This window comes from Synchiropus splendidus, chromosome 16 (genome assembly GCF_027744825.2).
Source record: "Synchiropus splendidus isolate RoL2022-P1 chromosome 16, RoL_Sspl_1.0, whole genome shotgun sequence".
Classification (NCBI taxonomy): Eukaryota; Metazoa; Chordata; class Actinopteri; order Syngnathiformes; family Callionymidae; genus Synchiropus; species Synchiropus splendidus.
In genome coordinates, this window is record NC_071349.1 from 6362851 (window position 1) to 6389700 (window position 26850).

The window sequence follows — 26850 nt, forward strand, 5'->3', positions numbered from 1 at the left end:
TTTCTATTCATAAGAAACTGTCCTCTGTGGCTACAACTAGTTAGGTGAAGAGAATGGAAAACCACAGAGAGGGAAATACATATATTCTGACTTCAGGATCTTATTTTGATCCTGACAGCTTGTGCATGGTGAATGCCAGAAGTCTTCCATTTTGATTTGAGGTCCTCAGACGGTGCAATATGAGAACAATACTTTGAACTGTGGTCTCAAACTGAACTTATGTGGGGGCTGCTGAAAGTAGAGTCTGGGTGAGGCCTAAGAATTACCTCCAAGACAAGGTTTCAAGTATTCCAGATATGTGCACCCAAATGATCTGCTAGAGCACCCGGTAATGTTCCGGTAAGGAGGGGGGAACAAATCTTAGTATTGTCCTTGGGGGCGCTGCAATAGGGGAGGACACCATCTGAAAAAATTCAGCTAAAAGTTAGGAAGATAGGGGGCTCCCAGATACCTAAGAGCAGGCTTTTAGCTGGGGGGCGTCTGAGGCCCTGAGGACATCAAAAAACAATGGACGCCAGTTTTTCTCAGCAGGACACCCTAAATGTCTGATTATTAGTGCCTGTATAATGCTGTACTTGTAGTGTTGTCACACTGGTTTCCATGAAAAGAGTGTTTCCGCCCGGTAATTTCGCCGAAAATGACAAAAATTTGCCAATTCTCGACCTTTTTGCTGCCGTAGCTCGGCCATCTGCATATTTGTTTACAGCGTAATCTCGCGGTCATCCACGTATCGCGGGTCTGGCGACTGTGATTGATGGGATGTCTGACGCTGATAACAGGAGGAAACCACGGATAACTTCCAAACTTTAAACAAATGTTTACAAATCCAACTCATAACTTTTTAATCTGAGGAGTATTTTGCCGTTTGGCACAAACCCTGCTCCCACTGCCGTGCAGCGAACTGCACTGGCAAGTGAATAATCACACAGTGCGTGTCGAATGCGAACAAAATAGCTTAACAGCGGTCAAAATTCGTGTGGTTATATTTATTTAATCAAGCGGCAATCCTTCATATAATCTGTATATCAGTGGCGGGCTGTGCATTTAACACCCAGGCCTTCAGTCAAGCCCACACAAGCCCCACCCCATATTAAAAAAAAAAATGCAGCCATTCAAGAAGTGTCCAGTGAGAAACAGAGGGGGATGTTTTGTCACTCACTGAATTGGTGAGAGCAAAAACACCAGTTTTTAATCATGAGAAATAAACCTGTCTCCAAACAGCAGCGGTGTGTCTCCTCATATGTCCGACCGGAATCCGCAACTTGAGTTCAGCCAGCAACGGACTTCCGTCATTATATGTTGTTTTATTATATGTTTCTTCGGAGTACAAGTAACATCCGACTTACGACCGGGATCGGTTCCGATCGGCTACGTGCTGCGGTGCCAGACATTGAATAAAAAAAAAGAAAAAAGCATCTGCTGGTCGTGGTCATAAGTACAGGAGGATGTAAGTCGAGCAGTTCGTAAGTCGGATGTTACTTGTAGCGGTTAATCCTGAAATGACGGAATGAGTTTCCAACCACAGGACGCGTACAAGTCATGTTCAACGTGAGGCCAGCTAGAAGGCCTCGCTGTCCCCAACTCGTGATTGATTTTCTTGACTGGCTTTCGCAACTACCCATCAACTATATGTGTCCATTCACTCTGACAGCACCTGCGCCTGCACTGTTGCTGCTGAAGTCCTTGAACATGATGACACAAGCTAGCTAAATTCTGATTGGATGAAAACTCTAACCTAGAAAAACAACACTGGGATATACTATGACATGAATATAATTATTATATATACTATACATAATATATTTTGGGAAAATACATTAAAAATGAAATTCACTTTTATCATAAATATCCTCATGATTTCTGGTTATGTTGGGCCAGCAAAGGACGGTCCTGTACATACAGTTTGAATGAATGAATGTTTAAAGGTGCGAAAGTTTAGAAAACCATCATAGATACACAGCTGATACAACTGTACAACATTTTCTATTAATCAGGGTCCGTCTAGTAAAGTTAAACAACTGCCCAGGAGACTCCAGCATCAGAAAGTGTTACTGTGGCAATAGCTACCGATTTAATCTCTGTCAACGATTATTTGAGTCAGATGTTTGTTTTTATGAAAAGTTATTTTTGTTCAAATAGGTGTTTACAGTTTCTTTTTGCCAAAGCAACTTGTCACTCGATGACCTGGGAGGGGCTGAGCTGGGGGCGGGGCTTTGGACGCCCTGTTTCAAAAGAGTGCTCTCAAGTTAGAACTGCATGGCACAATGACAGAACATTTCCTTAAAATGTTTTTTTGACTGTTCAAGTCAAGCAATGGTCAAGTCCAAGACGTGTGACAATTGAGACCACGTGTCTGGTTATTATCTCGTGTATACCAAAAATGTTTTTTAATAGCAATAGCAAAAGTTTGCTTCAATAAAGTTTAATGGATCGTACCAGTCTATTACGGAATAACTGATCTGCCACATCGACTCAACTTGTCCAGATGTTCTAGCAGAAACTATATGAATGCCTCATGTCGTGCGGCTACAATGCAGAGCTTATAAAATAAGCTCCCATGACTCATTAGTCATAAATTAGATAATTTCCTGGCATATCTCATTGTGTTTCATGACATCCTCAGATGAAAGAATGTGAAACGAGTGAGTTGAATTTCATAAAAGCAGGCAGTCATGTAAACAACCGTGCGCTATGAAGGAATTCTCATCAAAGTGCCACATTTAACAGCATTTTTCCACCCTAGACTTGTGCCAGCACCATTACAGCATCCATTTAAATATGCACATCGATGAGATGTTCTGCTCTGTTGACCAGAACCTTTCAGAACTGCCGAGCGGAGATCAGCAGACCTAGTAAAGAAACATTACCATGCTCCTCTGGAATGTCAGCTTGGACAATGAGGATTCACTTTGTACAGCTTGTTCACTATCTTCTCTTTTGATTAAAAACAATGGTGGAAAACATTGATGTTGCTCTGACCTCCCGGTGGCTGATGAAAGTGCATTGTTTAATCACGAGCTTTTACACAGCGCTTGATAATTACAGGCAGAAATGGAGTAATCATCATTATACACAATAGGGTTGAGAAGAGGAACGTGTGAACGCACTGCCATTTCATTATTTTACCCAAAATCTGCATGCAATTAATCCCACACAACTGCTGAGCTGCACAAAACAACGCAGCTCCATCAAAATTGAGGCGATAGCAGAGAAGCAGTTGAGGAAAAAAATGTATTTGGGTGGTAAAGAGAGCTTGAAGGGTATAAGAGATTCAATGAGGTATATGTAATTCAACTACATTTATGATAGATATGATAGATAAATTTTCTGTAATTCAACAGTGTTTAAAAGTTGAGGATGTAAATAGCTGCAATTCCTTGGGGGTCATAATAACTGAAATTGTGGATATGACTGCACAACTCAATAGAATAGACCTAGGGACAGGGTTCATGTTTAGTGTTTGAGGTTGGGACCTGCTCGAACAAGCCAAAGGTCCTGCGGCTTCTATTATTTGTCCTTCTGTTTAGCTTTGCTAACCCCTATGATCCCACTAGGTTCAGGTAAGGAACTCCTTAGAGTCTTTGTGTTCCACAAAAAATACCGAATCACACACATCATAAACATCCAGTGTGCCGCTTTTACAGAATCATCAAGCAGCGAGAGACTTTGAATGAACACTACATTATTCCTAGATGATAAAAAAGAACTAAGAATGTAGGGAATGGTTAATAACAAAAAAGCTGTATAGTGTCATCAAGAGAAGTACCACTACACCATGAAAAGACTTTCTCCAGCACTGCAATGAATCCTTCAAACATCCTGGACCCAGATCATGACCAAACATTACCCATCACCGCAGCCTGAAAATACTGAAAATTTCATTAAAATTTGTGCAGGACTTATTTGCTAACAGATTGAGCATGAAAATCAAAGGAAGAAACATTTGCAAGGTGGCCAACCAGGAATCATATTTTGTGCTAAAGTGAGTAAGCGCACAACAAACCTGTGTAAAGCTATTGCAAAGTGAAAACGTTCTGATGAAGTGTTGGTGGGAAAAGTTTTGTCTTAGCTGAATGTGAATGTGAATGTGTGTGAGATTAGTTTCAGAATTTCAGCGCCTGTGGTTGTCTGCGAAAAAATCATAATAAGAATCTATCAACTTCAATTTTTCTAGGAATGCTGCCGACCACGTGAAAGACATTTTTGGCTTTTTGGTATTTGGGATGGGGAAATGAACATTTCTTTGTCAGATAATGCACGCACAATGTCACATTAGCGTTTGGGTATAAAAGCATTAAAGTTGTTTCTGCAGCTACTGAGGGGTATCACGGGACACCACAAGGGACTATGTTTGCACCTGCAGTCTTCACAATGACAGCATTTCAACATGTGAAATAGCACCGTGACTCATCCTGCAAAATGACAACATGGAAATCGTATCGCTTGTGATGTACGCACGCTTGTGTGGTGCGCACTTTTCATAGGAATCCTTACATCTTAGAAGAATAACTGTATTACTTGGAAAATAAACAAACCATAGGTTGTGATCAAACGTATCAGTAGTGTTCAGGTTTATTTTGACAGTCCACTCCTACTACCAATGATCAGTGACCCGAGGCATCCAGAAGCACACCTGGCGGTGCTGGTTGTGACATTCATCTGTGTCACATTCCATTGTTTTGTCGATTATTATCTAACTCCTGAAAGCTTATTGAATCATCTGAATGTAATTTTGGAGAATTTAAACATCATACTATGCCAAGACCAGATCCAGCACGTGTTTGTGTCGATGTGCCCCTGAGCAAGACACTGACCCCGTGATTACTTCCTGCCATCAGTGAGTGTGAATGAGAGACAGTGTGTAAACCACTTTATGACAGTAATGGATTTCATATTCTTTAATTGCTGAACCCTAGGATTTTCTATCTAATTTCCGGCGGCGCATTTATTCATTATCACAATTCTTAATTTTATTTTAATTTTCTAAGATCCCTTCTGCCTAGAAATGTAATTCAGTGGCGCTTACTGCATTTGACAGAATATTTGACTCAGAAATTGCTTATTTAAACCAAGAGTGAAGTACTTGCATTGAGGGTCATGGTAAGAGTGGAGAGCCTCACCTTCTGATCCACTATGGAGCACACCAAGTCTTTGACAGCAGACAGAGACAGGTCACTAGCCTCCAGGTTGACTGTCTCTCGTGTCAGTCCAATCTGCAGCAGAAAGGACACTCCATGGAAAGAGCCCCTGGAGTTGGTGGGACTGGGGGCGCTGTGGCTGCCGTTCGACAGCCGCGTGTAGAGCACCCCAGGTGGGCTCGGCGATGGGGACGGGGACGGGAGCAAAGCCGTGTGGAGGGAGTGGAGAGCATGGGGGAAGGCTCGAGGTAAGGACGTTGGAGAAGAGGCAGACATGAGGGGACCTTCTGACGGCGACTTTAAAAAACTAAATTAAAAGAGCTTTGATGATGTTTGTAGGTAGATCCTTTGTACGATGAATCTTCGGTCCTCATTAGAGAGTGAGTCACCAGAGTGAAGATGGAATATCCTTTTACTGTCCAGACAGGTGATGGGGAAGAGTCTCTCAGAAAGTCGCAGTAAAGTCACAAAGAGGAACTTCATAGCTTTACCAGGTGCTCATTGCCTCTACCCAAGTCCGTAATCCCTGCAGACCAAAGGTTCCCGGTCACTGCAACCACACAGAACAGCAAGTTATATCAATTATCTTTTTCTAATTTCATAGGCGCGACACATTTACGCAACTTTCAACAGACTCTCACATCACAACATCTTTAAAAGCAAAGCAGAAAAGTCACATTCCAACTGCATAAATCTCATACTTTTTGCAGTGTTGAATGAAACTCTTGACAGAAGTAGGGTTTTTATTAGGTCTGTATAGCTAATACCATAGTTTATGAACGTCACCAGTAGTTTAAATCTTTGACTATAAGTTGTCCTGGACTGCCTGAGAGCTGTCTGGACAAAGCCTGTTTCACTTCCTACTCCCTATCACTAAGAAATAGCGCTTGTTTTGACAGTTGTTGTTTTTTTTTTAGCTTAGTAGTACTATTCATGTTAAAGCAAAAAAGTAAAACATTTTATTTATTATAATATGTGTAGCTTAGATTAGATTTAAAAAAAAGGTGACTGAATATCTGTGCAAATCTTTCTCCTGAAATAATACAGTTCTAATTTTAATACTTTGCACTAAATAATGGGAGTTTTTAATTCTTAAAAGAGTGGTATAATACATTCCAAGACAAAAACACACTTTTTCCAGAACGGTGTCGACGATATAGACGACTGTAATATTGTAATATTGTAAGATTGAGCGCTTGCTTTTCACCGTTTCCTCCTTTTTCATATTTTATTCAATGTGAATTTTCGCACTGTGACTTTAAGATGTCCTGCCATAGTTTTTTAACGATAAATAAGCGGTGTTTAGGAAGCTGTGACTCCAGGTTCGATTATCACAGCATTTGTTCGTGGTTGTGGACTTTGTCTAACTCCGGCTGGTATTTATTTCCATCGATAACAAATACATCTTCGACGACAATTCAACATCTGGAACCGGGTGAACATCTGTACCCCTCCCACTTTCGATCGGCTCGTTGGCAGAACACACACGGAGCCGAGAATCGACCGTACCAGCAAAACAACTCGAAAAACCGAAGTTTAACCACCGAGCAAACGACACCCCATTCGATCCGTCTACACGCATGTTCGCGCGTGTACGTTGTCATTTGGCATTCAAGAGTATTTTAAGACACACGTTACCTTCCCAGTCGGCGGACGGCACATTTCTTTCCATCGTAACTGGACCGAAGAAACTTTCATCAACTCAGAAGCAGGCGATGTCGAACTTGAACGAGCCGAAGTTTGGTTTCCTTGACTACAACTACAACATTTCAAACGCGTTTGTCGGAGAGAAAGCCAGTTTAGTTTCTCGAATCTGAAATTTTAGATAGTAAATTCATGCGCATCTTATTATCCTTCCAGCTGTGACGACTCCCCCTAGTAGAGGAGAGAAAATAGCCGCGGTGCTCTCTGGGAGTTGTAGTCTCGCGCTCCTGGCGCTCTCTAAGTTTCCTCGCGAGAGTCGGAAATAGGAACTACAATGTTCTGAAAGCAAAACCGCCGCCACCGGATATACTTTTTTGCGCATGCGCGATTCTTTTCCGTTATTTGAACTCATATCATGGCAAAAAAAATCTTTATTAATACCCGTTATGATATTGGTGTTTTATTTGAAGCTGCATATTAACATAATGCTGACTATTTTACAGCTCGCGTTGTGTAAAGTGATCGCTAACTGTGCAAAACTACATAATGTGTAACAATAATTCCAATGCCATTAGTCAAATTTTTTATCAAAGCAATGTGTTTTCAGTGTTGGTGTTAGTTCTGGCCGGATTTTTTTTTTTAAATGGTGTTTTTTGGGGAACTGTGGCTGCAAACTTCTCATTTTTAATTTCCTGTTTTGTTTTGGGTTTTTTTTGTTTTTTTTCAGTTTTTTTTTTGTTTTGTTTTTTTGCTTTAGCATAACTTACTTACTAGGCAATACAGAATGGTCGACTCTCACAATAAGAAATATCATTATTTTAGTCGTCGATCTGTAACATACGCATCTGTGACATATTGTTTTCACTTTTAAATGGTACTGTTTGCTGCGAGTTATTTCCTCGTCTATGCAGTTATGTTCTAACCTGCAGAACTGAAAAAAGAATTAAGAATTAGTTCATTGCCATCTCAGTGTATTAGCCTTAGCAGGATCTGGACATATCTGAAAGCCCGTTGCCACAGCAATGTTAAGGAGACCTGAAACAAGTGTGAACAGTTTAACATTCTACCTAAAATCATTTAAGAATCATGTAATGTTCACACACACACTTCTGATCAAAACATCACTTTGAGTTATTGAGATAATTATGAAACAAAGACATTTGACTCAAACATTTTATTTCGTAAATAAAGTGATACTTCAGTACTGTGGGAATGTCGGATCTATCTTCTGCGCCCAGGCCATGAGACCTCCACAGATGTCTTTCGCCGTCACATGGTCCACTTCCAGTCCCATCATGTTCTCCAGAACCTGCACTGCCTTCTGGGAGTCGTTGCCCATCTTGCAGATCACATAAACTTGAAGTGACGGAAGGACAGGAATAAAACACGAGCATAAACTGGCGTTCATTATCAGAAGGTTAAATTTAGCCGATGATTCACAAACATCAACCCACAAAAATAGCATTTTTAATATGAATTTCTTTCACGCAGAGACAGCTGGTCAGGTAATTGTCTTGGAAAAGGGTTTCCTAGCAACCCAAATACAACCCATCTAAAGCAAGCCTGCGGCACAGTGGTATGAGTCGACACGGCACATCATGAATATGCAGGGCCACCTTTCCAAATGGTGTGCGCTCGCTGAAATGGTGCTATGGCATTGTACCTGAAGGCTGCCGGTCACTTGCCATCCGCTCTTTCACCCGGGTGATTTCCTCCTGGAGTAATCGGACATGATCGCTCTTCCTGTCTTCGAGACTTGATAGAGGGATGTCTGGTGAGAACATAAGGAGAACGGTCTGGAAGTATTTTCTATTCAACATATATAGGTTGATTCTTGGCGTAACTATTGCAAAGGTGACGTTGGTACAGTCCAATCGTACGTTGGTTGCGCCTGTTCAAATCTCCTTTGAAGCCAGTTGTAGACTCGTGTTTAGTAAATAGTGATAAACCAAATCCCTCTAGATAAATTAGACAAAAATAAAACACATTTAAAGGCATCTCTTGAGCAGAAGGATACTGAGAGAGATGGGCAAGTGGCATATATCCACCTCCATCGGGGGGCGTACGTCCAACAGGATGTGCGGCTCTTCTTTGTCCAATACGGATTTGTATTCCTGGAATCATAATAAGAAAACACCTTTAGCTTCAATGCAAATTGGTGAGAGCAAACTTCAAACTTCAGAGCCAGAGCGTTTCACTGAAATCACAGGAAGCAAAAGTGGAGCCCTGAACATAATCTTGATTAGTCGCATTAATCGTGGCAGCCATCTCGGTGCTAATGACTCAGCGATTCTAAAACCGCCAGTTCTGTAAGAATATAAACATATTTGACGCACTCCTTTCACAGCCACAAGAATCGTGTTATTCTTTCCCACACAAACGTTGCACAGATTTCCTGTAGGACTTGGGCTGGGCCTGCAATCTGCTGACGAACGTGGCTGAAAACTTGGAACGAAAACAGCAGTGTGTAGAGAGACTTGTGACAAAGGGCTGCTTCACTACCTGCACTGTGATTCGCTGATCTTTGGAGAGGAGCTGCAGCCTGCGGCACTGAGGGAGAGAAAATGAGATTGCTTTTTCAATTGAAATCAAAACCACAGCTCTTCCGGCTGCAATATTTTAATTGAATTCTAAATTAAATTTCAGCATGACATCTTAAAAAAATGCATTTATTGAGTTTTATTGTGTACAAAAATTTGAATTTTAAGTAAACTTTTTTCCCCTTTTTACTTTGTTTACAAAATAAGTACTTAATATAACATGTTAATACTCAGTTACTAGACATTGCTATTGAACTCACAATTTAGTTGTGCTTATTCTTCAATGTCACAAAAACAAAGCTAGAAAGGCACTGAGACAGTGCACATCTCTGCCAAGCTTTCATTTAAACCTGCATTGTGATGCGATTTTTTTGTTTGTTTTTTTACTGCCCTGCACACTTCTATATCGATATAATTGGTGTTCAAATATTCAATGCAATGAGACCAATCGGACACCTAGTGGCAGAAGCTAATTACATTTAACCAAGGCTTTAAAATTAAACCTCACAATGTTAATATGAACTATGCATGTCTATTTAAATTACCAATAAATTCTCGCTATAAAATGATGTGTAATTTATTTATCTGGACAATTAAAGTTGAACAATGATTTTCTATTTTTTCCTTTCTTTCTAATTGCAGGTTAAAGCCAAGTATTTTCATGAAAATATAATTATAGCTAAATAATTATTTAGATATTTTTATTTATTTTATTTAAAATAAAAGAGTCAGGAGCCTCAAAAAAATTGTGATGGCGATAGAATGTTTTGTTTTCCTCTACTTATTATTAAGGTTACAGTGAGTAGGGGTGTGTCCCAGCTACTGGGGTGGAGTGGCGGGTACCAACCTAGAAAGGTCGCCAGTCCATCACAGAACACATATAGATAGACAACACAGAAAATGGTTTCTATTGTCTAACTTTTGTGGGGTGAAATTAGTCGTCACAAACACAATTCAGCTGTTCTCGCGATGGACCTACCTTGTCAGTAGCACCAGCCCCACAGAAGGCTTCATAGTCCACCAGCCGGGTCACACTTGGGTTCTCTCCGCACACCGCACACCCGCTCTTCTTGGGCCGCAGCTTGATGGACCTGAATTTGGCATCTTGGCCGTCGAACATCAAAAGGTGCTGGGCACAGGAAGCTGACACGTCTGGTCAAGCAAAACACATCTATGTGAAAAGTGACACCAGCGTGCAGCTTGAACCCGTCGTCATCTGTTGGGGGGGCGTTTGTGTAAATGTTTAGCAACTATTTTGTTGATGATCACTTGATCGGTTTTGGCCTACTTCATCTTTGAACATAAGTGGTGCCAAAGTGTGACACTTCAACTCAATATATCCAGTCCTTGCAAGGAATTATTGGCATGAAGTTTCAAATTTCCTGAATAGTATTTAATTCCTTCCATTAACTGAATATTTAACTTGGAACAGTTTTTTTTTTCAACATAGCACCATTCAATTTTAGCTCCAATGATTGAAATGTTTAGTTTTCCCAGACAAATACATTATAAATAGAGAATATTTTCAAATAAAATATATTTAGAAACATGTATATCTTATACTAACATTTATTTAATTGTTTTTCTTTGCCCACACATTAATTAATTGTTCTCCGCTCTTTTGAATCTCTCACATATTTAAAATAATGTTGAAATGAAAATAATGTTAAAAGTCACATATTTTTATTATGCAAAATTATGCCCTAGAAAATATTTGAATATGCTACTTTGTAATATTCTTCATGTTTAAATGTTCCAACTCATTTCATATTGAAGAAGTTATGGGTTCTCGCTGTTTATTTAATCATGACGTCCAACTGAAACGAGTTTTTAAAAGTTGAAAGAGGGTTCTAATCTGTAAAATGAAAAATAACTTAAAGCTAAAAAAACAAAAAAAATAAGTTACAAAATGACCTGTTGCAAGAAGAATTCAATTTTAGTTCAAATGAAGTGATTACTTTGAAGCCCTTCAGAGCTGAAAATGTTTTTGAGGAGTGAGATATATGGGCAGTATTGCAAGTGAAATCTATATCCTGTACAATCCAATGTGCTGCAGCAGAAGATTTAATGTCTTACAAATTAAAGATAATAGGATACAGACTTTTCCTGATGCAATCTTCAGGACCTCGAGAGCCTGCAGGCAGCCCATTATCCCTGGAACTAGATGAGGAAGAGGATCAGTCGGACAAAGCGCACAGACTGCCAGTACAACTTACCAACTCCTAACACTCCTCCGTCTGAACAGTTGGTGACAGTTTCTGGGGGTGGAGGGACGGGGTACAGGCATCTGTAGCAGGGGCCGCCACAGTAGTTGTACACTGTCAGCTACACACATCAGGAATTAATAGTGTGGAGAAGTGTGGTGGGTGAGGGGGGAGACGGACACCAACCTGTCCTTCCATTCTGAGAGCGCTGGCTGAAACCAGAGGCTTGCCACTGAGCACACACGCATCACTGACCAGGTAACGGGTGGGAGCGTTGTCCGAACAATCCGCAACTATGTCGTATATGAGGGTACGAGTCAAAGAAACAAGGAAGGAAGAGCTCTTATTCTTCACTGGAAGAAACCCTGGCTGCCCGTCAGATGTTGCTACCATGATGGTGGAAGTAGTAGCAGTACTCCTACTCATAGTAATTTTTTAGTAGCAGTCATATTTAAAGTAACTGTCGTGGAAGTATATAAAAGCTTTTGTTGTTGTCACAGCAAAAGTCGTGGTGAGACAGGCAGTGGTGTTGGCATTGTAGGATTGGACATGACATGACACAGGTATTAGTCAAGGTAGGAAGTGATGGCAGTGGTGAAATAAAAGGTAAGTACAGTACATTGGTAGAATAAAGTATAGAAGCAGATGGAATTGCAATTGAAATGGTACTAACAGTAGAGGTTGTAGTAAAGTGGCCCTGTTATGCTTCTCCAGAGATGTCAACAGTGTTCACAAGATGTAATGTCACATACACTTGAATGTGAAATAACACGAGGACAATTGTCAGGTTTGTTTTTATTAACTAAAGTGTTCGTTTAAGATGCTCTAGATGCTATCTTTGATCAGTTGAAACAAAAACAGCCATTTTTGTAGTCCAACAGAAAGTGTTTTGAGTGATATTTTGAACCTTAGCTATATAAAACTCGGTAAGTTCAAGCATTTAAAATGTTATTTTTTTTGTGAAGCTACTCTTAAAAACAGATGACATGCAATAACAGAAAAAGGGGCAAAAATACCAGTGGCAGTACTAGCAGTGTAAGTACATTTAGCAATTGTTGTATTACCAGCTAAAATGATGGTGGTACTAGACTTATTTATTCTAAGTAAAACTGGTATGTGGCAGAGATTCTGCAGGTAATTCAAGTTTTTCATTTGGTCATAGAAATGTAAGTGGTCATAGTACTGGTAGTAGTTGCAGTAGCAGCAGTCAGAATAATGCCAGTACCTGTGTTAGGAGAGGGAAAGAGGCTGCAGTGGTCCTACTAGTGTATAGCAGTAGCAAAAGTTGCAGTAGAACTGCTGCCAATAACAATAGTAGACAAAGACTAGGTGGTAGTTGTCAAAGGCAATAGTAACAGTGGTAGCAGCAGTGTTGTTAGAAGTAGATGTGGCTATCTACTGTTCAAAGTGTGTTCACTGTCATGTTGCTGGTGGTTATACTAGTAGTGGTTAGTTGTAGTAGTGCTGTGTTAAATTGTGCTGGCAGAGATTGAAAATGTATTCTTCCTTCAGACAGCCTTCAGAGCGGTGTGTTGCATTCTTATGGAAGGATACTGTTGAATGAGCTGCAGGGCGTTCTCGGGGGACAGCTGCAGGTGGTAAGGAATGCACTCCACTTCTGAGTTCAATCTGAGAATTACAACTTCATATCAAATCATATTCAAGCACAAACAGCGGCTGATCATGGCTGTTCCTGTGGGTAAATGTGACACACCACTTTTATTTATCTCGCCATCTCAAGCTCGCTTTCACACTGATAACCCACAAATGAATAATTAATAATTAGAACTCTTGTGTAAGCTGCGAAGTTGGAAAACAAACGGGGTTGTTTGTCAAGTGAAATGACGCCCTCTTGTGGTTACACAACATGATCGCTAACAGAGCAGCCATTGAAATGTGTTTACACTATATTTGTAGACAGAAAAAAACAACCAAATTTAGCTAGCGGTCAGACATCATTACACGGCTCTTACATAACACAGGCTAATAATAACGTCAGTAATAGCTTCTTTCAATAAACACGGCAGAGTCAATGTTGCTAGTGTGTGATGATGTTTATGTGTTAGTGCAGAAATGGAACCTTTTGACAGAGTGGGCAGCAGACAGAGCCTTTGCCTGGCCCTGACTCTCCTCCCCATGAAGAACCTGTCGATGAAGGTTACTGAGTTCCACCTCGTCGTAATCCAGCAAGCCCAGACGTCCTAGAAGAGGTTGACAAACTATATCAGCCAGAAAAACGCTCCATCTTTGTAGATAACTTAAACACACTGATGATCGAATGAGTGAATGATCATACACACCACATCTTGCTTCACACTAAAAACTATTGAGCATAAGTATAAATATAATCATATTTTCAAAAAGCGACAGAAACACACTAAAAGACAAATTAATCTAAATGTAAAGAATGAAAAGAGAAAAATGTGGTTTACACGTTCAGTTCCTGAATACTGTAAACCACTGTACCAAGTCTTCTGTAAAGAGGGCTCCCTAGGTCCATTTCAGACTTGGTGACTTCCTTTTTTAATATATCTATCTTATGACTTACTCTGTTTACTTTTACGTTCTGTTTATGTATAGTCAACATGAAACTTTTATAGTTCACCCAAGTCAACCTCAGACCACCTGGTTTCAAACTTCCTAGTTAGCTAAGTCTATTTGGAATGTATTAGTTAATAACGGCAATTCAGACTTTACCAAGTCTAATATGGTCTTGCTTGTTCCTAGTCTAACAGTGACTTATTAGACAACCAAGTTTGACCAGAACCTTTGAACTAAACACATGAATTAAATGAGATGCCATTATTTCATCATGGATTTAGAGATTTAGAGACATCACGGACATGATATCTGATCTGCTAATAATAATAACAATAATATTCATAGTAATAATAGCAATAATAACAATACAGTTGTTACAGATTTTTTTTAACAAAACAGTTAATGGAAAAATCATTCCTTGATATGGGTTACATTCACAGAAATGATTACCTATGCCAGCAGCAGCCAGATACTGCGCCAGAGGACAGCCCAGTCCTCCACACCCCACCACCAGCACTGAGGTTTGGGATAAATTCAGTTGACCTGCAGACAACCAGAACCATGTGGATCACATTGTACGTATTTTCCCATTAACTTCTGTCAAAATGATGGGCACCTTGTACTCCTATCTGCGGCAGAAGCAGCTGTCTGCTGTAGCGCATGATCTCTTCATTTGTCAGCGCTGTCCTGGATACAAGCGGGGTCAGTGGGGTCACTTGGTCATGCAGCTCCAGTGTGAACGCTTGGCCCTGTATCATTTTTTGCAGGGGACTGTACATTAATGGATCAAATTGTACGACATATGTGGTATTGTTAGAGCAAGACCAGTATCATTTTTGACCATTAAAGTTATGGGCAAAAATGCATTCCTACAGTCGTGCCACACACTCGTCTGTTTTCCCGGTAATTTTAATGTTACAATAGTTTCACATTAATTTAGAAAAATATCAATTTCTTGAAACGTACCTTCTCCAGTGCAGATAATTTAGCTTTCAAAGTAGCGATCTCTCTCTCCCTTTCATTGAGTTTTGCTTTGAGCGACAGCACCTCTTCGGCCATTCCGGCTTGTGTTTTTTAAATAAGTTAATTAAAAGTACGCATTAAAGGGTTTGTATAGCTCGTGTTTGTTTTCTTGTTGTCACATGCAGCCGCTGTTTAAACTTCCGCGTTTTGTCACATGATCACCCATGTGGTGCCTGACGTCACAGTTTTGCTACCTAGTTTGTTTTGCATTGTCCTGTATTTTTTTCTTAAATACGGTCAATTCGGAAATGAACCGGGTATTTAGCTCTACAGTTTTCTCCCATGGATTTAAAAAAGTTTACACATCGGCATTTACATAATAACTCATTCTAATTCATTACTTGGGATGCGCCGGCATGTGTAAGTGTGTTGACAATAATTCAATCACGGCTGAACTATCGATCCATTTAGCGTGTCAGACACCGTGGCTCCAGGCTACAAGCCGCCACACACACAGACACAAACAACGCGCTGTGTGTGTGCGTGTGTTGCACACCGCCGTCGGTCCTCCCTCCTGCCTTTCACATGATCTGCAGCTTTCGCAGAAGGGAATCGAGAATGCGGCCAACAACAATCGCAGATCCCGGCTCCTTCATAATGCGACTCCTTTTGACCGTCCTGCTGACGTGTTTCCAGTGCAGCAATGGAATTCCCTGGACACAAGAAAAGGTAGAGCAAATCTAAAATAAATATGCCTTGACCGCATCAGTACATCCAGTCCAGGACTTTAGAGTTATTTAACAACCTAAATTGAAACTGTATGAATTCCTTCTTCGGTGAGCCAACGCAATGTCAAACACGGTGTCCACCATATATTGTTGTGTAACACTTCAAGACATCCTCACCCGGGCTCTCGGGGCTCATCTTCTCTTTGTCTAGTTGCTATGGCAGCACGGTCATCGTCATTGATCCACCAATTGCTGGTCTTTGGTCTTACAGAATTAAGTGAACCCCTATTTGTCGAAAACATCTAGTGAGTCCCCCTTCTGGACAAGATCGTATTCAGTGTATTACCATGTAATTATGCGTGCTTCACAGTGTAATTATGGGTGAGCATCTGTCATCAAGTTTCGCAAGTCAGCACTCTTAAGACATGGTTTTCCGTTGTTGTGAAACAGATGATGACTCCTTTCCGATGAACATTTGGTGTAGCTTGGGTGAATATTCTGCTTCACAGTGAGCTGTATACTTCCTTCACCCCAACTCTTGTCACTGAGACGACAGCTTTCACCACCAGACACTTCAGGTGTTAACCGCTGACACTGGCAGCGACGCAACACTCATGCCAGGCCACTATTCCACCTGATATTAGCAACATTTTCGATGCCAACTTGTCAAAGAAATTACGTTATATCGACCACATATTGTCACTAAAAATAGTCACTGTAGACACATTTTTCTTTTGGTAAGGTGATTCGGGGTACTCATGACCACCTGCACAGGAAACAATATCTTAGGTTTCATGGGGTCCAATTGTCCGTGCGAGTGTGTCAAATATTTTCTCAAGCACCAATCCAAGACGGTCAACTATTTTCCTATTTGTGGCTGATCAGAATAAGTTAATAGCACTGATATTTGGCGATGAACTACGAGGTAGAACAATAATTACCGTGTCTATTCAGATGGATGGCAGGCTTTACTTGGCAAAGAAAACAGTTTGGTATCACTAAACGTGCTGGCATCATGGATCATGCTTAGCACATCCCACCACGTCTCTTGGTCACATGTTTCACAGTTACATAGCTCTGAATCATAGAGACACACACATTTATTTGTTACTGCAAAAGAAAGTAGGGCTGTGTATCGGGCGTATCTTGCGATACAATACATATCACGATACAGGAGTGGTGATATGACACATTGCGATAGTGTAAGTTCTGCAATATACTGTAATAAGAACCATAATTTTAAAGGCAATAAAACATAATGTAATACAATATTATCTGCATGAAATTGAATTTATCGTTATGACGCCAGTCCAGTTAGACTTAGTTAGATTTCGCAGCCCAACAGAGGAATGAATCTCAAAAAACGAGAAACATAACTCCAGTGTACAAAAACAAAATGTCAGTATTAAACATGTCACAAATGCAGCAACATATCCAAGTATCTAGGTTGTAAATATCAATCTAGTAAACCTCAAATATCAAGACTATATCACGCAATCAAGTATTGTGATATTTCAGCAAATATATTGATATAATATTGCGGAAGCAAGTATCGTGATATTTGAGCGTATGGAGCGTATTATTTTCTTATACACCTAAAGGAAATGGTAGTCATTTTTCCAAAATAAATGAACAACTGAAATGCTATTACTGGAGCAAAGAAGTAGTTTTTTCTGTATTCAGTTTGGTGTGTGTCTTGGTCTTTGTTTCACCCCCATCACGGTTCTTGGTATCTGTATGTCCTGGTCTTGGCACAGTCACACTAAGAACCAGAAAATGAACAAAGGGAAATGTTCCCTGTAGGCTCACACATAATCGCGTCCCAAACATCACAGTCTCAGATGGTCTTAGTGCTTTGAGGTCAGGATTTAGCAGATTGCCTGTTAATATGAGACTGGTGAGGCCACAGATGTCACCAGAGAAGGAGCTGAAGTTGTATCCAGATTTTTCTGCTTTCTCTGCGTCCTCATGGTGTCGCTGTGTTGGGTGATGAGAGCAACACCAGCCTGGTTTGGTTCCTTCCAAGGTCCTGCTTACAGTTATCTTCATAGCTGAGCCGAGGTCAACAAGTGGGTCTTTTTGGCTGTTTTCTGTGCAGATCAACTTTACTCCATGTGTTTGCCAGATGGCTGTACAGCTAATCGCTCACCTCTTAGAGGAGTCATTTCGACGTTCAGTGACGCACCAACAAGTGAAGCCTCTGGTTGTTCTGAGTATCCCCATCAGCTCTCAGTCTCCAAGGCAACAGAGGGTCACTGCTGCTTGGACTTTGAGATGTTAAATGAACTAGTTTAAAAAGAAGAAGTTTATTTCAATCCCATATCAAACATGCAACAACTATCTTATAATTGCTGGCCCTTTGACATATATTTTCTTTTCCCACACTGTCATTATATTTTGTGTATGAAGACCATGATTGTCTTTTTGACTGTGTCCTTACACTTCTTTGTCCATCACTTGTCATCTTCAGAAAGTTTCTGATGGTGTAACTCTCAGTCATTCCTCCTCATGTTTGCTCATCCTCCGTTGGTAATCTGCCAGTGTGCATGACCAACTGCTTCTGGGTTGCGGTAAATTTCCACCTTACCATTTTGGAACTCAACTCTCAGTTCTTCTTGCCTTTCTTACCTTGAATTTCCTCATTTCCTGCTGGAATTTCACAAGAATGGCCCACGGTCTTGTTCCCTGTCACCCATTCGGCTGTGCTGAGTCGATAACTAAGTCGATTCCTAGTTTCTCATTTAAGAGCCTGAGATCATCTGCTTCCATGCCTTCTGGCACTTACTTCTGGCATCCAAGTGGGCTTCCATTCTCTAGCTATTTAAGCAAATCATATCTGTTGGCATTCATACCAGTCCAGTGTGAGTTGTGCTTGCATTGTGTACTTGTGTGGGTTTCCTCCAGGTACTCCAAGTTCACCACACTGCCCAAAAACTGACATGACTCTTAGCTGTCAGTATGTGTGAGTGAGTGGATGTCTAACCGCCCTTTTCCATGGCCCCAATTCTGCCAGTGGTGCACCCTAGCTTGATCATTCATCATTCTGGGCCGGGCATGGACAACAACAAAGATTTTCAGATCCTCCTGTAGCCTGGTTCTAGAACACTGTTGTCTGATTGGGCAGCAGAGCGGGGTGCGTTTGTAAGTGCCATGCTCAAGCGTAAACACAACTCTCACACAGTGAGTAAACAACTCACCTGTTCATCTGTGGAAAAATGGCTTCCAACAGGATTCTCTCCTGGACTGTGAAAAACTATTTGGTCACCGCATGATGGAAAGTGCGTGCAGCTCTGTTGAGAGTGTGTTTTAGTAGGTGTTTTCATGTCTTTTGGAACGACGACACTGTGTTTGGGACTCCAGCTAACACATGTTAGACCTGCAGAGTCATTCAGACGTGTCTGTTTTGTTGCTCCTCCATTCTGAGCTCTCACTTCTTGTCACCTCAGCTGCATCACCAAGCGATCACACTCTCCCCGACTGAGACTCAGGTGGCGCTGACACACACGAACGTGCAGCAGATGTGGTTGAGAGATCTAAGGCCCTTGCTGGTAACCAGGTATCCAGGATCAGCTGGCAGCACAGCAGTGCAAGCGGTGAGTCCATGAATATACGAGCAAAAGGTCACTTCATAGGTTTGACTGTTCTTTGTTTCTCCAGCACATCAAATCCACCCTCAGCTCACTTGGTGCTGGCTGGGAGGTCACAGAGGACCGGTTCAGGTCCAATACCCCATACGGCCCCCTGCCCTTCACCAATCTCATCGCCACACTGAACCCGTCAGCCCGGCGCCGTCTTGTCCTGGCATGCCACTATGACTCCAAGTTCTACTCCCCACAGTGGCACCGCAGGGAGTTCCAGGGTGCCACCGACTCTGCAGTCCCCTGCGCTATGATGCTTGAGCTGGCCCGGGCCCTGGACCAGGATCTGAAAGCTCAGAAGGTAAAGGGTCTGTCTGTTTGTTCACGTGAAATATGACCTCATTGATATATTCTGTCTGATGTTGTGAATCTCTGCGCTTCAAAGAACCTGGTGAATCATTTGCAGATGGGCAGACATGACTGGACGTAGTTATCAGAGAATCAATAAGTCAAAAGAGAGCTAACGTTACGAGGTCAATGACGTATAAGAACTCTGGATAGGAGCAAGTATGAAGTACAGTATGATTCAGTATGCTAATATAATAAAAAATAGATATAAAAATGGGGGATCTGTGTATATTATCTTATTTAAATGTATAATACTACTAAAACAAAGTGAAAAAATAACTTATTATTGAAAATAAATTAAATAAATATTTTGTTTAAAGCTAAGTATCGTGCAATAAGATGTAGTGTAGTGTATATGAAAAAGTAGCCTGTTTGATTTTAGAAAATATCAGTTTTCTTAAGCTGATAAGCTGAAATAAGTAGTACAATTCTAAAGCATTTTATTCAAATTATAACAATGCTATTTACTTAGATGTGAAAGCAAATTCATAAAATATTAGTGTGAGATAAATGTGAGTATTTTTAAGGAGAATATGAATTACATGCACAAATCAACTATTTTGTGAGGGCCATTCTGAAATGATATAAATACTAATATATTCTACATATGTCTCGGCATGAAGAATCACTGGCTCGACAACTCTATGATTGGTGGGCGACTTGTAGTCCTGACTCAGCTGCCCATCAAAAAGCTCATCGTGGATTTGTTCAGTGGATCCAAACAAGTACTAAAACTGCCCGCTAGAGGGAAGCAGATCTTATGAAACGTCTCCTTTGTGCTCCTTTACAGACCTCCAACCCTAACTTGACTCTGCAGCTCATCTTCTTTGATGGAGAGGAAGCTCTGGTGCAGTGGAGCGCCACCGACTCCCTGTATGGATCTCGCCACCTTGCACAGAAGATGGAGACCACCCCACATCCTCCTGGAGCCACAGACACAAATCTACTGCACAGTATAGTGTGTTGACGACAAACTTCTCCTTGATTCAAATAGCTGTTTGCCCTGACACAACAATAATTGCATTGATGTTTATTTTAATCTTGTGTAATGCATTGTAAATACCATACTTGACAAACCATCTAACATTTGAATGACCATTATACAGCATGGCTTAATAATCATGACAACAACTGACAGACATTGAGGGTGATGATGTGCTCCTGATGTCCCTCATACTGTATATACTCATTTCTGGCCTTTGCGGCAACCTGGAGTCATGGCAGTGACTGCCCAAAGCTTCCTTTTCACTCTTGCTGCGACTCAGACGTCTCCAGAAAGACAACCATTGAGGTTCATGGTTGTGGATGACAAGGACATGAACAGGACTGAAGTGGCCTTTCATGGCTTGTCGAGGCAAACTGGTGGGTTTTAATCTGTTAAATCTGCATCTGTTTCCCAGGATCTCTTTGTGTTGCTGGACCTTTTAGGAGCCCCGAGTCCCAGATTTGGAAACCAATTCCCCAACACAGTGCAATGGCTCTCCAAACTGCAAAACATAGGTGACCATTCATGAGTCATTTTAAAACCTTATTCTGGTTCCCTTTTCTCATGTATTGTTTTTTTTTTTTCTTAGAGAAGCGTCTTCACGCTTTGGGCCAGCTTCAAAATCATCCCGAAGAAGTTGAGTATTTTTGGCCGGATCGTCCAGTGGGACGTGTAGAAGATGACCATGTACCGTTCCTCAATAGAGGTATTCCTTTCATCCCTTTTACATTCAGTAGATTTACTAACAGCACACCAAACCCTCTTGCTTCTTTCATTTTATGTTTCTGCTCCTCAGGTGTCCGTGTTGTCCATCTCATCCCTTCGCCGTTTCCGTTTGTCTGGCACACATTCGATGACAACGAACAGAATCTGGACATCTCCACCATCGACAACCTCAACAAGATTCTTCAAGTCTTTGTTCTGGAGTACCTCAATGCCAAACCCGCCATTTCCGTTCCTCCAAACGTCCCGTGATACCTCCGTCTTCAGCACACTGCATAGTCAGTATAATCTCGACTGGCCGTTGGTGAAGTCTTATATGACCTGGTACTTTTTAAATTAGAAGTTGTCGATTTAGAAATGTGAAGTGTGTACCTCAATAAAACTCTTGAAGAACCAATTCTAGTTACAGTTACATCTCTCACAATTGAATCATTTGTTTCCAGCTGAATGGGAAACTTACAAAACCTGTGGTACAATTCATCAATACAGTCGCCACCAATATGAGGAAGAAATGAGGGAGCATGTGTGGCGACTCCACTACCGCCATGTGTTGTTTCCTGTCATAAACATCCGAGACCTACTTTTAAGTTTACATAGCTCCACATTTACAGGCATCAGATCCATTTGTTTATATTGAAGCCACATCTTCAGGCATCCACATCCTGTTGTCTCAGCCAGAATGTGAATAACTTCCTGCGCTGGTCAACATCATTTACAGCACTGTGTTTACGTGACATTGGATCCAAATGTAACTCTTGTTATAGTACACAGCCAATGGACAGACGGACTGGACCAGGATAAGAAGTCAAAGATGGCACTACTTTTTGATTGTTTTGTTTGTCCAAATCTCTCATTTGAAGGTACTGAATGGAATATTCTATTATTATTAGCTCAGGATTTGTAAGTAATATATGTAAGTGTGATTTCAGGTTTCTAACTGAAGGCCTTGGGATCATTTTACATGGCTCGCAAGCTTGAAATATGAGTCCTTGGCTCAGATTCTAAGTCTGTAGTTTAAAATTTGAATTCACAATTTTATTTATTTTTGAAAACGTGATAGAATTAGACAAAAATACGTAGAGTATTATATGACTCAATTAAGATCGACTCAAGACCATGATATCTGCAGATTGTTCTTCATACATTAATATAATATATATCAGACAGAGAGGCACGAGACTCTGTATTCTGGCAACAGAACTATATAATATCAAATCCAAACAGTAGCAAAAGCAAGTTTGAACGGGAAACGTTGCAGGATAAATTGCCCTCCAGTTTTGCCCTCTATGCTTCAAAGCAAATCAAATCAGTTTAAGGTTTGCAAAGCCAAAATCCACTGCTGATTATAGTGTATATCATCATTCCAGCAGAGGGAAGGTCACATGTTCGAGCTTCGTCAGCTCATGTCTGAGCAAACCTCCTCATATTAACTTCTAGTGAAGTCTTTCTTTGAGCCCATGTCTACTGAAGACTGGCGCAGGTCAAGAGAGGGTTGAGAAGGGTGTAGTACCTGTCGCTCCACTAGAGGCCAGCAGAGAGTAGTTCATGATAGGGCTCATGACCTTTCTAACAAAAGTAAATAAACACTACAATACTCAAATTTCATTTTCACTCTTCAATATCCGTACTGAAAGTTTATACCCAAGTCTACTTTAAAATGATCAGTAATTCGTGAGCAGTATGATTTCGTTCCAGTTAAACTGTCTCGTGGTTCATCTTGAAGAGGCTTCAGCTCAGCAGAAAAATGAAGCACTTGAAGCACCTGAAATTAACTTTTAAAATGTGAAGCACATTAACTAAACGCAAATGAAGGACGGATGATTTAAAATAAATAAGTAAATAAATGATTGCCAACAAAGAATTGGTGAGGGAAGATGCGTTCAATGAACTCAAGAAGGTTTTTCCATTGAGCCACACAAGCCGAGGTTAAAAATAAAAATAATACTTTTAAATGACTTGTAATAAAGTTTTGCTATGCATTTGTGTGCATTAATAGATAGTGCGTGAAAATATTCACGAGTGATTGATCAATCCATGCCTGTTGGTGTTTGAAGATTTCTCCGTCAGTACTTGAACGCAGCACGAGTACACACGGCCGTGCTGGAGGAGCTCCACTCAGTCATGAGAGAAGACCTCAGCAGAAACAACCTGATGCGTAGAATGTGACAACGAACCTGCGGAGTTTTTGCGACCCCCTCATCTTTATTGCCACCTTTCCTGCGTGTTTGCGACTGGCGTTGAGTCGAAACCAACATGGAGCCGATAACGAAGTGGTCGCCGAAGCAAGTCGTTGACTGGATGAGAGGTATATTTGTGAAAATGATGTCGTTATGTGTGATTTTAGAGGTTTAGCTTACGTGTAAGTGTATGTTCCGTACGTTTCAGTTTGGACTAAGCGAGCAGCTGAGTTATTTCTGTTGCCGGTTTCGTAGAAACTGCTCCTGTGTGACAACATAACACTCAACAATGGGACTGCGTTTCCTCCCAACTCACAGATGATAACAAGCCAGGCAATAAAAGTTACTTCTCTCTTGTTTTATCTCTTCATATTAACGAGGATGTGTATGTAAACACATTTAAACGCATTACAAAAGACGTATATTTATTTCCGACCAGCTTCGGGGAAGCCAACTGAATTGCACGAGTGTGAATTAGAAATAGCGATATTTAGTTTTGAATGTCTGTATTTTATTAACAAAAGACATATTCGAAACAATAGACACATTTCTAACTGTTGCATGATTCTGTATCCGAAATTCCGACTTGCATATTTCTCAAGAACCTCAGCTGGGTCAGACTCTATCCCAAAAATGTAAACGCCGACCAAGTTGTCGACTCAAAATGTATATTTTAGAGAAGGGTCTTATACTGGAAATAAGAGGCTCCACAGAATATATGTCCCTTCTCGGAGTCACAGATAGACGCTTTGATAAGGTCGCCTAAATAAATCGTGCCCCGTCACAACGACACGACACTAATCCATTGATTCCTTGTCAACAGGAAAACGCATCTTTTACTGTTCAATCTCTTCTCTGTCGCTTTTAAAACGTGCTCCATAAAACACCAAGTGTCGTTTCTGGGCAAATCAGTGAAAACATTGCAGTACACATGCCAGAACTGTATGTGGCATTGTAATGATCGCGCAACAACCTGAGAAGAAGTAATGCGTAAGTTGGCGTGCTGTTGGTCTCCAACATTCATCCACCAGCACCCTGCAGAGATCATGGAATAGACCACCGGGCCTTAAAATTCAGTCATAATCGTCATGAAATAACCATCTTAAGTTTGATTTTGTCAATGCTTTTTTCTTACACCAATGGTAATTATTGTGGAAACTCAGCAATGAGACAAGTATTTGAGAGGATTCTCATTTATCATCCACTATATTTCGTGATTCCAGAAGTGTGTTGTGCAGCGATAGTAGCCCCGCGGGTCACACAGTGCCCTTGGAGTAGCTTACGGTTGCTAATAGGTTGGTGACCCCTGCTGTATATGAAGCACAGAACAACAACACAAACATTCAGGGCTTGTGATTTTTGCGCTGATATTTGTATATGAAGTGATGAGTTTTGGAGTGAAAAGACAAAATATATCTGACAAATTAGTTGGCAAAATATAGAAATAATCACTTTGAGTCATGTCTGCAGCTGTTCTTACTCTAGGCCAAGTAGCTTTTAACAATGTGGTTTATTTAAGTATTTTAACTCTGGGTGCTTGTCACATCCATGAGCTCATTGTCAACAACTGCTGTTTACTCTTAGTCTAGTGACTTCTTAAACCAAAGTAGGCCGGTAAATGTGCACTAACTTGTCTTCTCTCAGTAGTCTGTTGCAAGTGTTGCTCGAAGCCCTTGTTTGCCCTTTGTAAACACTTGTATTTAAGGTAAACAAACCTTTAGTGAAATAGAAAGGTATTCAAAACTAAAAGTATTATTCATCGGGTCAATAGTACTTAAAATGTCTTAAATTAGAGTTGCCCATTTTATACCGGTGTCTCCAGTTTCAGAAGAAACCATCAATCATTTGACAGGTAGCTTGCATTGCTGGCATCTTTGCTGTTACTCTTTGTTTAAAGTGTTTCTTGTGAAACGTTCCATGAATCATATTCGGTCAGATATTTCGGAGTCTTTGAGTCCCGTCACAGCTTTGGTATGGCATGTGTGAAAACGGGCTGGTATGTGAAGCATGAGTGGATGTACAATGCCTTTATTCCGGGCTCTGGCAGTGAAACATGCAGATGTAATAGCACATGTGACTGTTTGGATTCATTGCTCATATATACAGAAGGAACCGTGTTCTTGGACGCAACCCAAACTTCAAGCACTAATTCATCTTGTGAATGAGGTGTGCATGCCTGTCCCTGTCTGCAGTTGTGAGGGGTGTTTGGGGGGTTAGAGTCCCCATGTCCTCTGAAAAGCGCCTGGCCAGGCCGAGCATAGATGAAGGATTAGTTGTCCGAACACTGCTGTCACTCTCCTGAAACTCAGACTCAGCAGTTGTCTTTGTGGGACTTGACCAGTGGATTAGCGCACCCCAATAAGGTGGGTGAACAAACTGAAATGACAGCAGGGAATCGGACAAGACAGAAAGTCTACCCTTTAACCCAAATGTGACTTTGAGCAAGTGCTCCTCTCTTGCATATCACCACTGTTACTGCCTTTTGTTGGAGCTGCAGATTAACTATGATGAGCGCTTCAGTTACAGTCAGTTGTCAATAAGACTTTTTAATTTCATTTTAATTTAAGGTGCTTAGTCAGGATAGTCAAACAAAAATGTGAGCACAAAGTAGATGTGCTAGAATTAAGCCTTAGTTTGATTTCATCATAAAATTATAGCAAGCTTACTAACAAACTAGCACAGCTAATCAAATGAAGCATTTATTTTGTTCATATTTAAGTGAAGACTCTTAAACCTCTTGTTATTAGTAACTCCTAGCAAAGATGGTAAGCGATGCTTAGTTGTTGTCTATGGCATTGTCACGTTGCTACGTGAGACACAGAGAGGAGAAATGTCTGTCTTGGAGACGCATCATGTGAGGACAGTTTGTGTTTTGACGTGTCACAGAAATGTTGAAATGCTTGTTTGATAATGACGCTTCAGCTATTGTGATGTGCATTGAACTTAACCAGGAACTCAAATGCACCTGAGGTGGTCCCCCATCACTTTGGTATCGCTACATTTGAACCTCTGGAACTGTGGTCTTGTTTTATTTTTTCCTAATACATTCACTCTTGAAATGTCTGTTGTCATGATGCACCATCACTGGGGTCGGTTCTTTCCCTGTATTGGTTTCGACTGCAATTTCCCTATAAGTAATTGGATCTGCCGTTAAGCCACCAAAGCCACAAACAAACACAGCTCTTGATGACGAGTTCAAGCGCATTGTTGCCTGTCGCCGA

At 40.9% G+C, this 26850-nt stretch overlaps 4 protein-coding genes across 6 annotated transcripts in view; 2 read left to right on the plus strand and 2 right to left on the minus strand.

Moving 5' to 3' along the window:
- prkd3 (protein kinase D3) overlaps window positions 1-7003 on the minus strand; it is a 39700-nt gene extending 32697 nt beyond the window's left edge. For both annotated transcript variants that reach the window (XM_053845524.1, XM_053845523.1), the window contains exons 1-2: window positions 6777-7003; window positions 5121-5688 (exon numbers count right to left, since the gene is read on the minus strand). In XM_053845524.1, coding sequence (XP_053701499.1) covers window positions 5121-5414 — 294 coding nt within the window. In that variant the 5' untranslated portion in view covers window positions 5415-5688; window positions 6777-7003. The remainder of the gene's footprint in view (window positions 1-5120; window positions 5689-6776) is intronic.
- Window positions 7004-7952: 949 nt separating this feature from the next.
- On the minus strand, window positions 7953-15708 carry mocs3 (molybdenum cofactor synthesis 3). 2 transcript variants are annotated; one of them, XM_053845122.1, is made up of 13 exons: window positions 15034-15708; window positions 14684-14754; window positions 14518-14610; window positions 13607-13727; window positions 13081-13155; window positions 11713-11830; window positions 11539-11647; window positions 11420-11482; window positions 10302-10465; window positions 9285-9332; window positions 8800-8896; window positions 8446-8553; window positions 7953-8138 (listed from the first exon to the last, which is right to left on the minus strand). In XM_053845122.1, exons 2-13 carry the CDS (start codon window positions 14727-14729, stop codon window positions 7981-7983), a joined length of 1200 nt encoding a protein of 399 aa, XP_053701097.1. In that variant the 5' UTR covers window positions 14730-14754; window positions 15034-15708; the 3' UTR covers window positions 7953-7980. The 2 variants fall into 2 exon arrangements, with proteins under 2 accessions (XP_053701097.1, XP_053701095.1); XM_053845120.1 differs by having other exon boundaries at window positions 14684-14816.
- On the plus strand, window positions 15561-21851 carry qpct (glutaminyl-peptide cyclotransferase). The gene is made up of 7 exons (XM_053845123.1): window positions 15561-15759; window positions 19205-19351; window positions 19416-19697; window positions 20535-20702; window positions 21145-21244; window positions 21319-21435; window positions 21526-21851. Exons 1-7 carry the CDS (start codon window positions 15616-15618, stop codon window positions 21702-21704), a joined length of 1137 nt encoding a protein of 378 aa, XP_053701098.1. The 5' UTR covers window positions 15561-15615; the 3' UTR covers window positions 21705-21851.
- Window positions 21852-23549: 1698 nt separating this feature from the next.
- Window positions 23550-26850, plus strand: part of LOC128747228 (connector enhancer of kinase suppressor of ras 3-like) — a 47397-nt gene continuing 44096 nt past the window's right edge. The window contains exon 1 of the mRNA XM_053844952.1: window positions 23550-23757. Within this exon, the coding sequence (XP_053700927.1) occupies window positions 23706-23757 (52 nt within the window). The 5' untranslated portion in view covers window positions 23550-23705. The remainder of the gene's footprint in view (window positions 23758-26850) is intronic.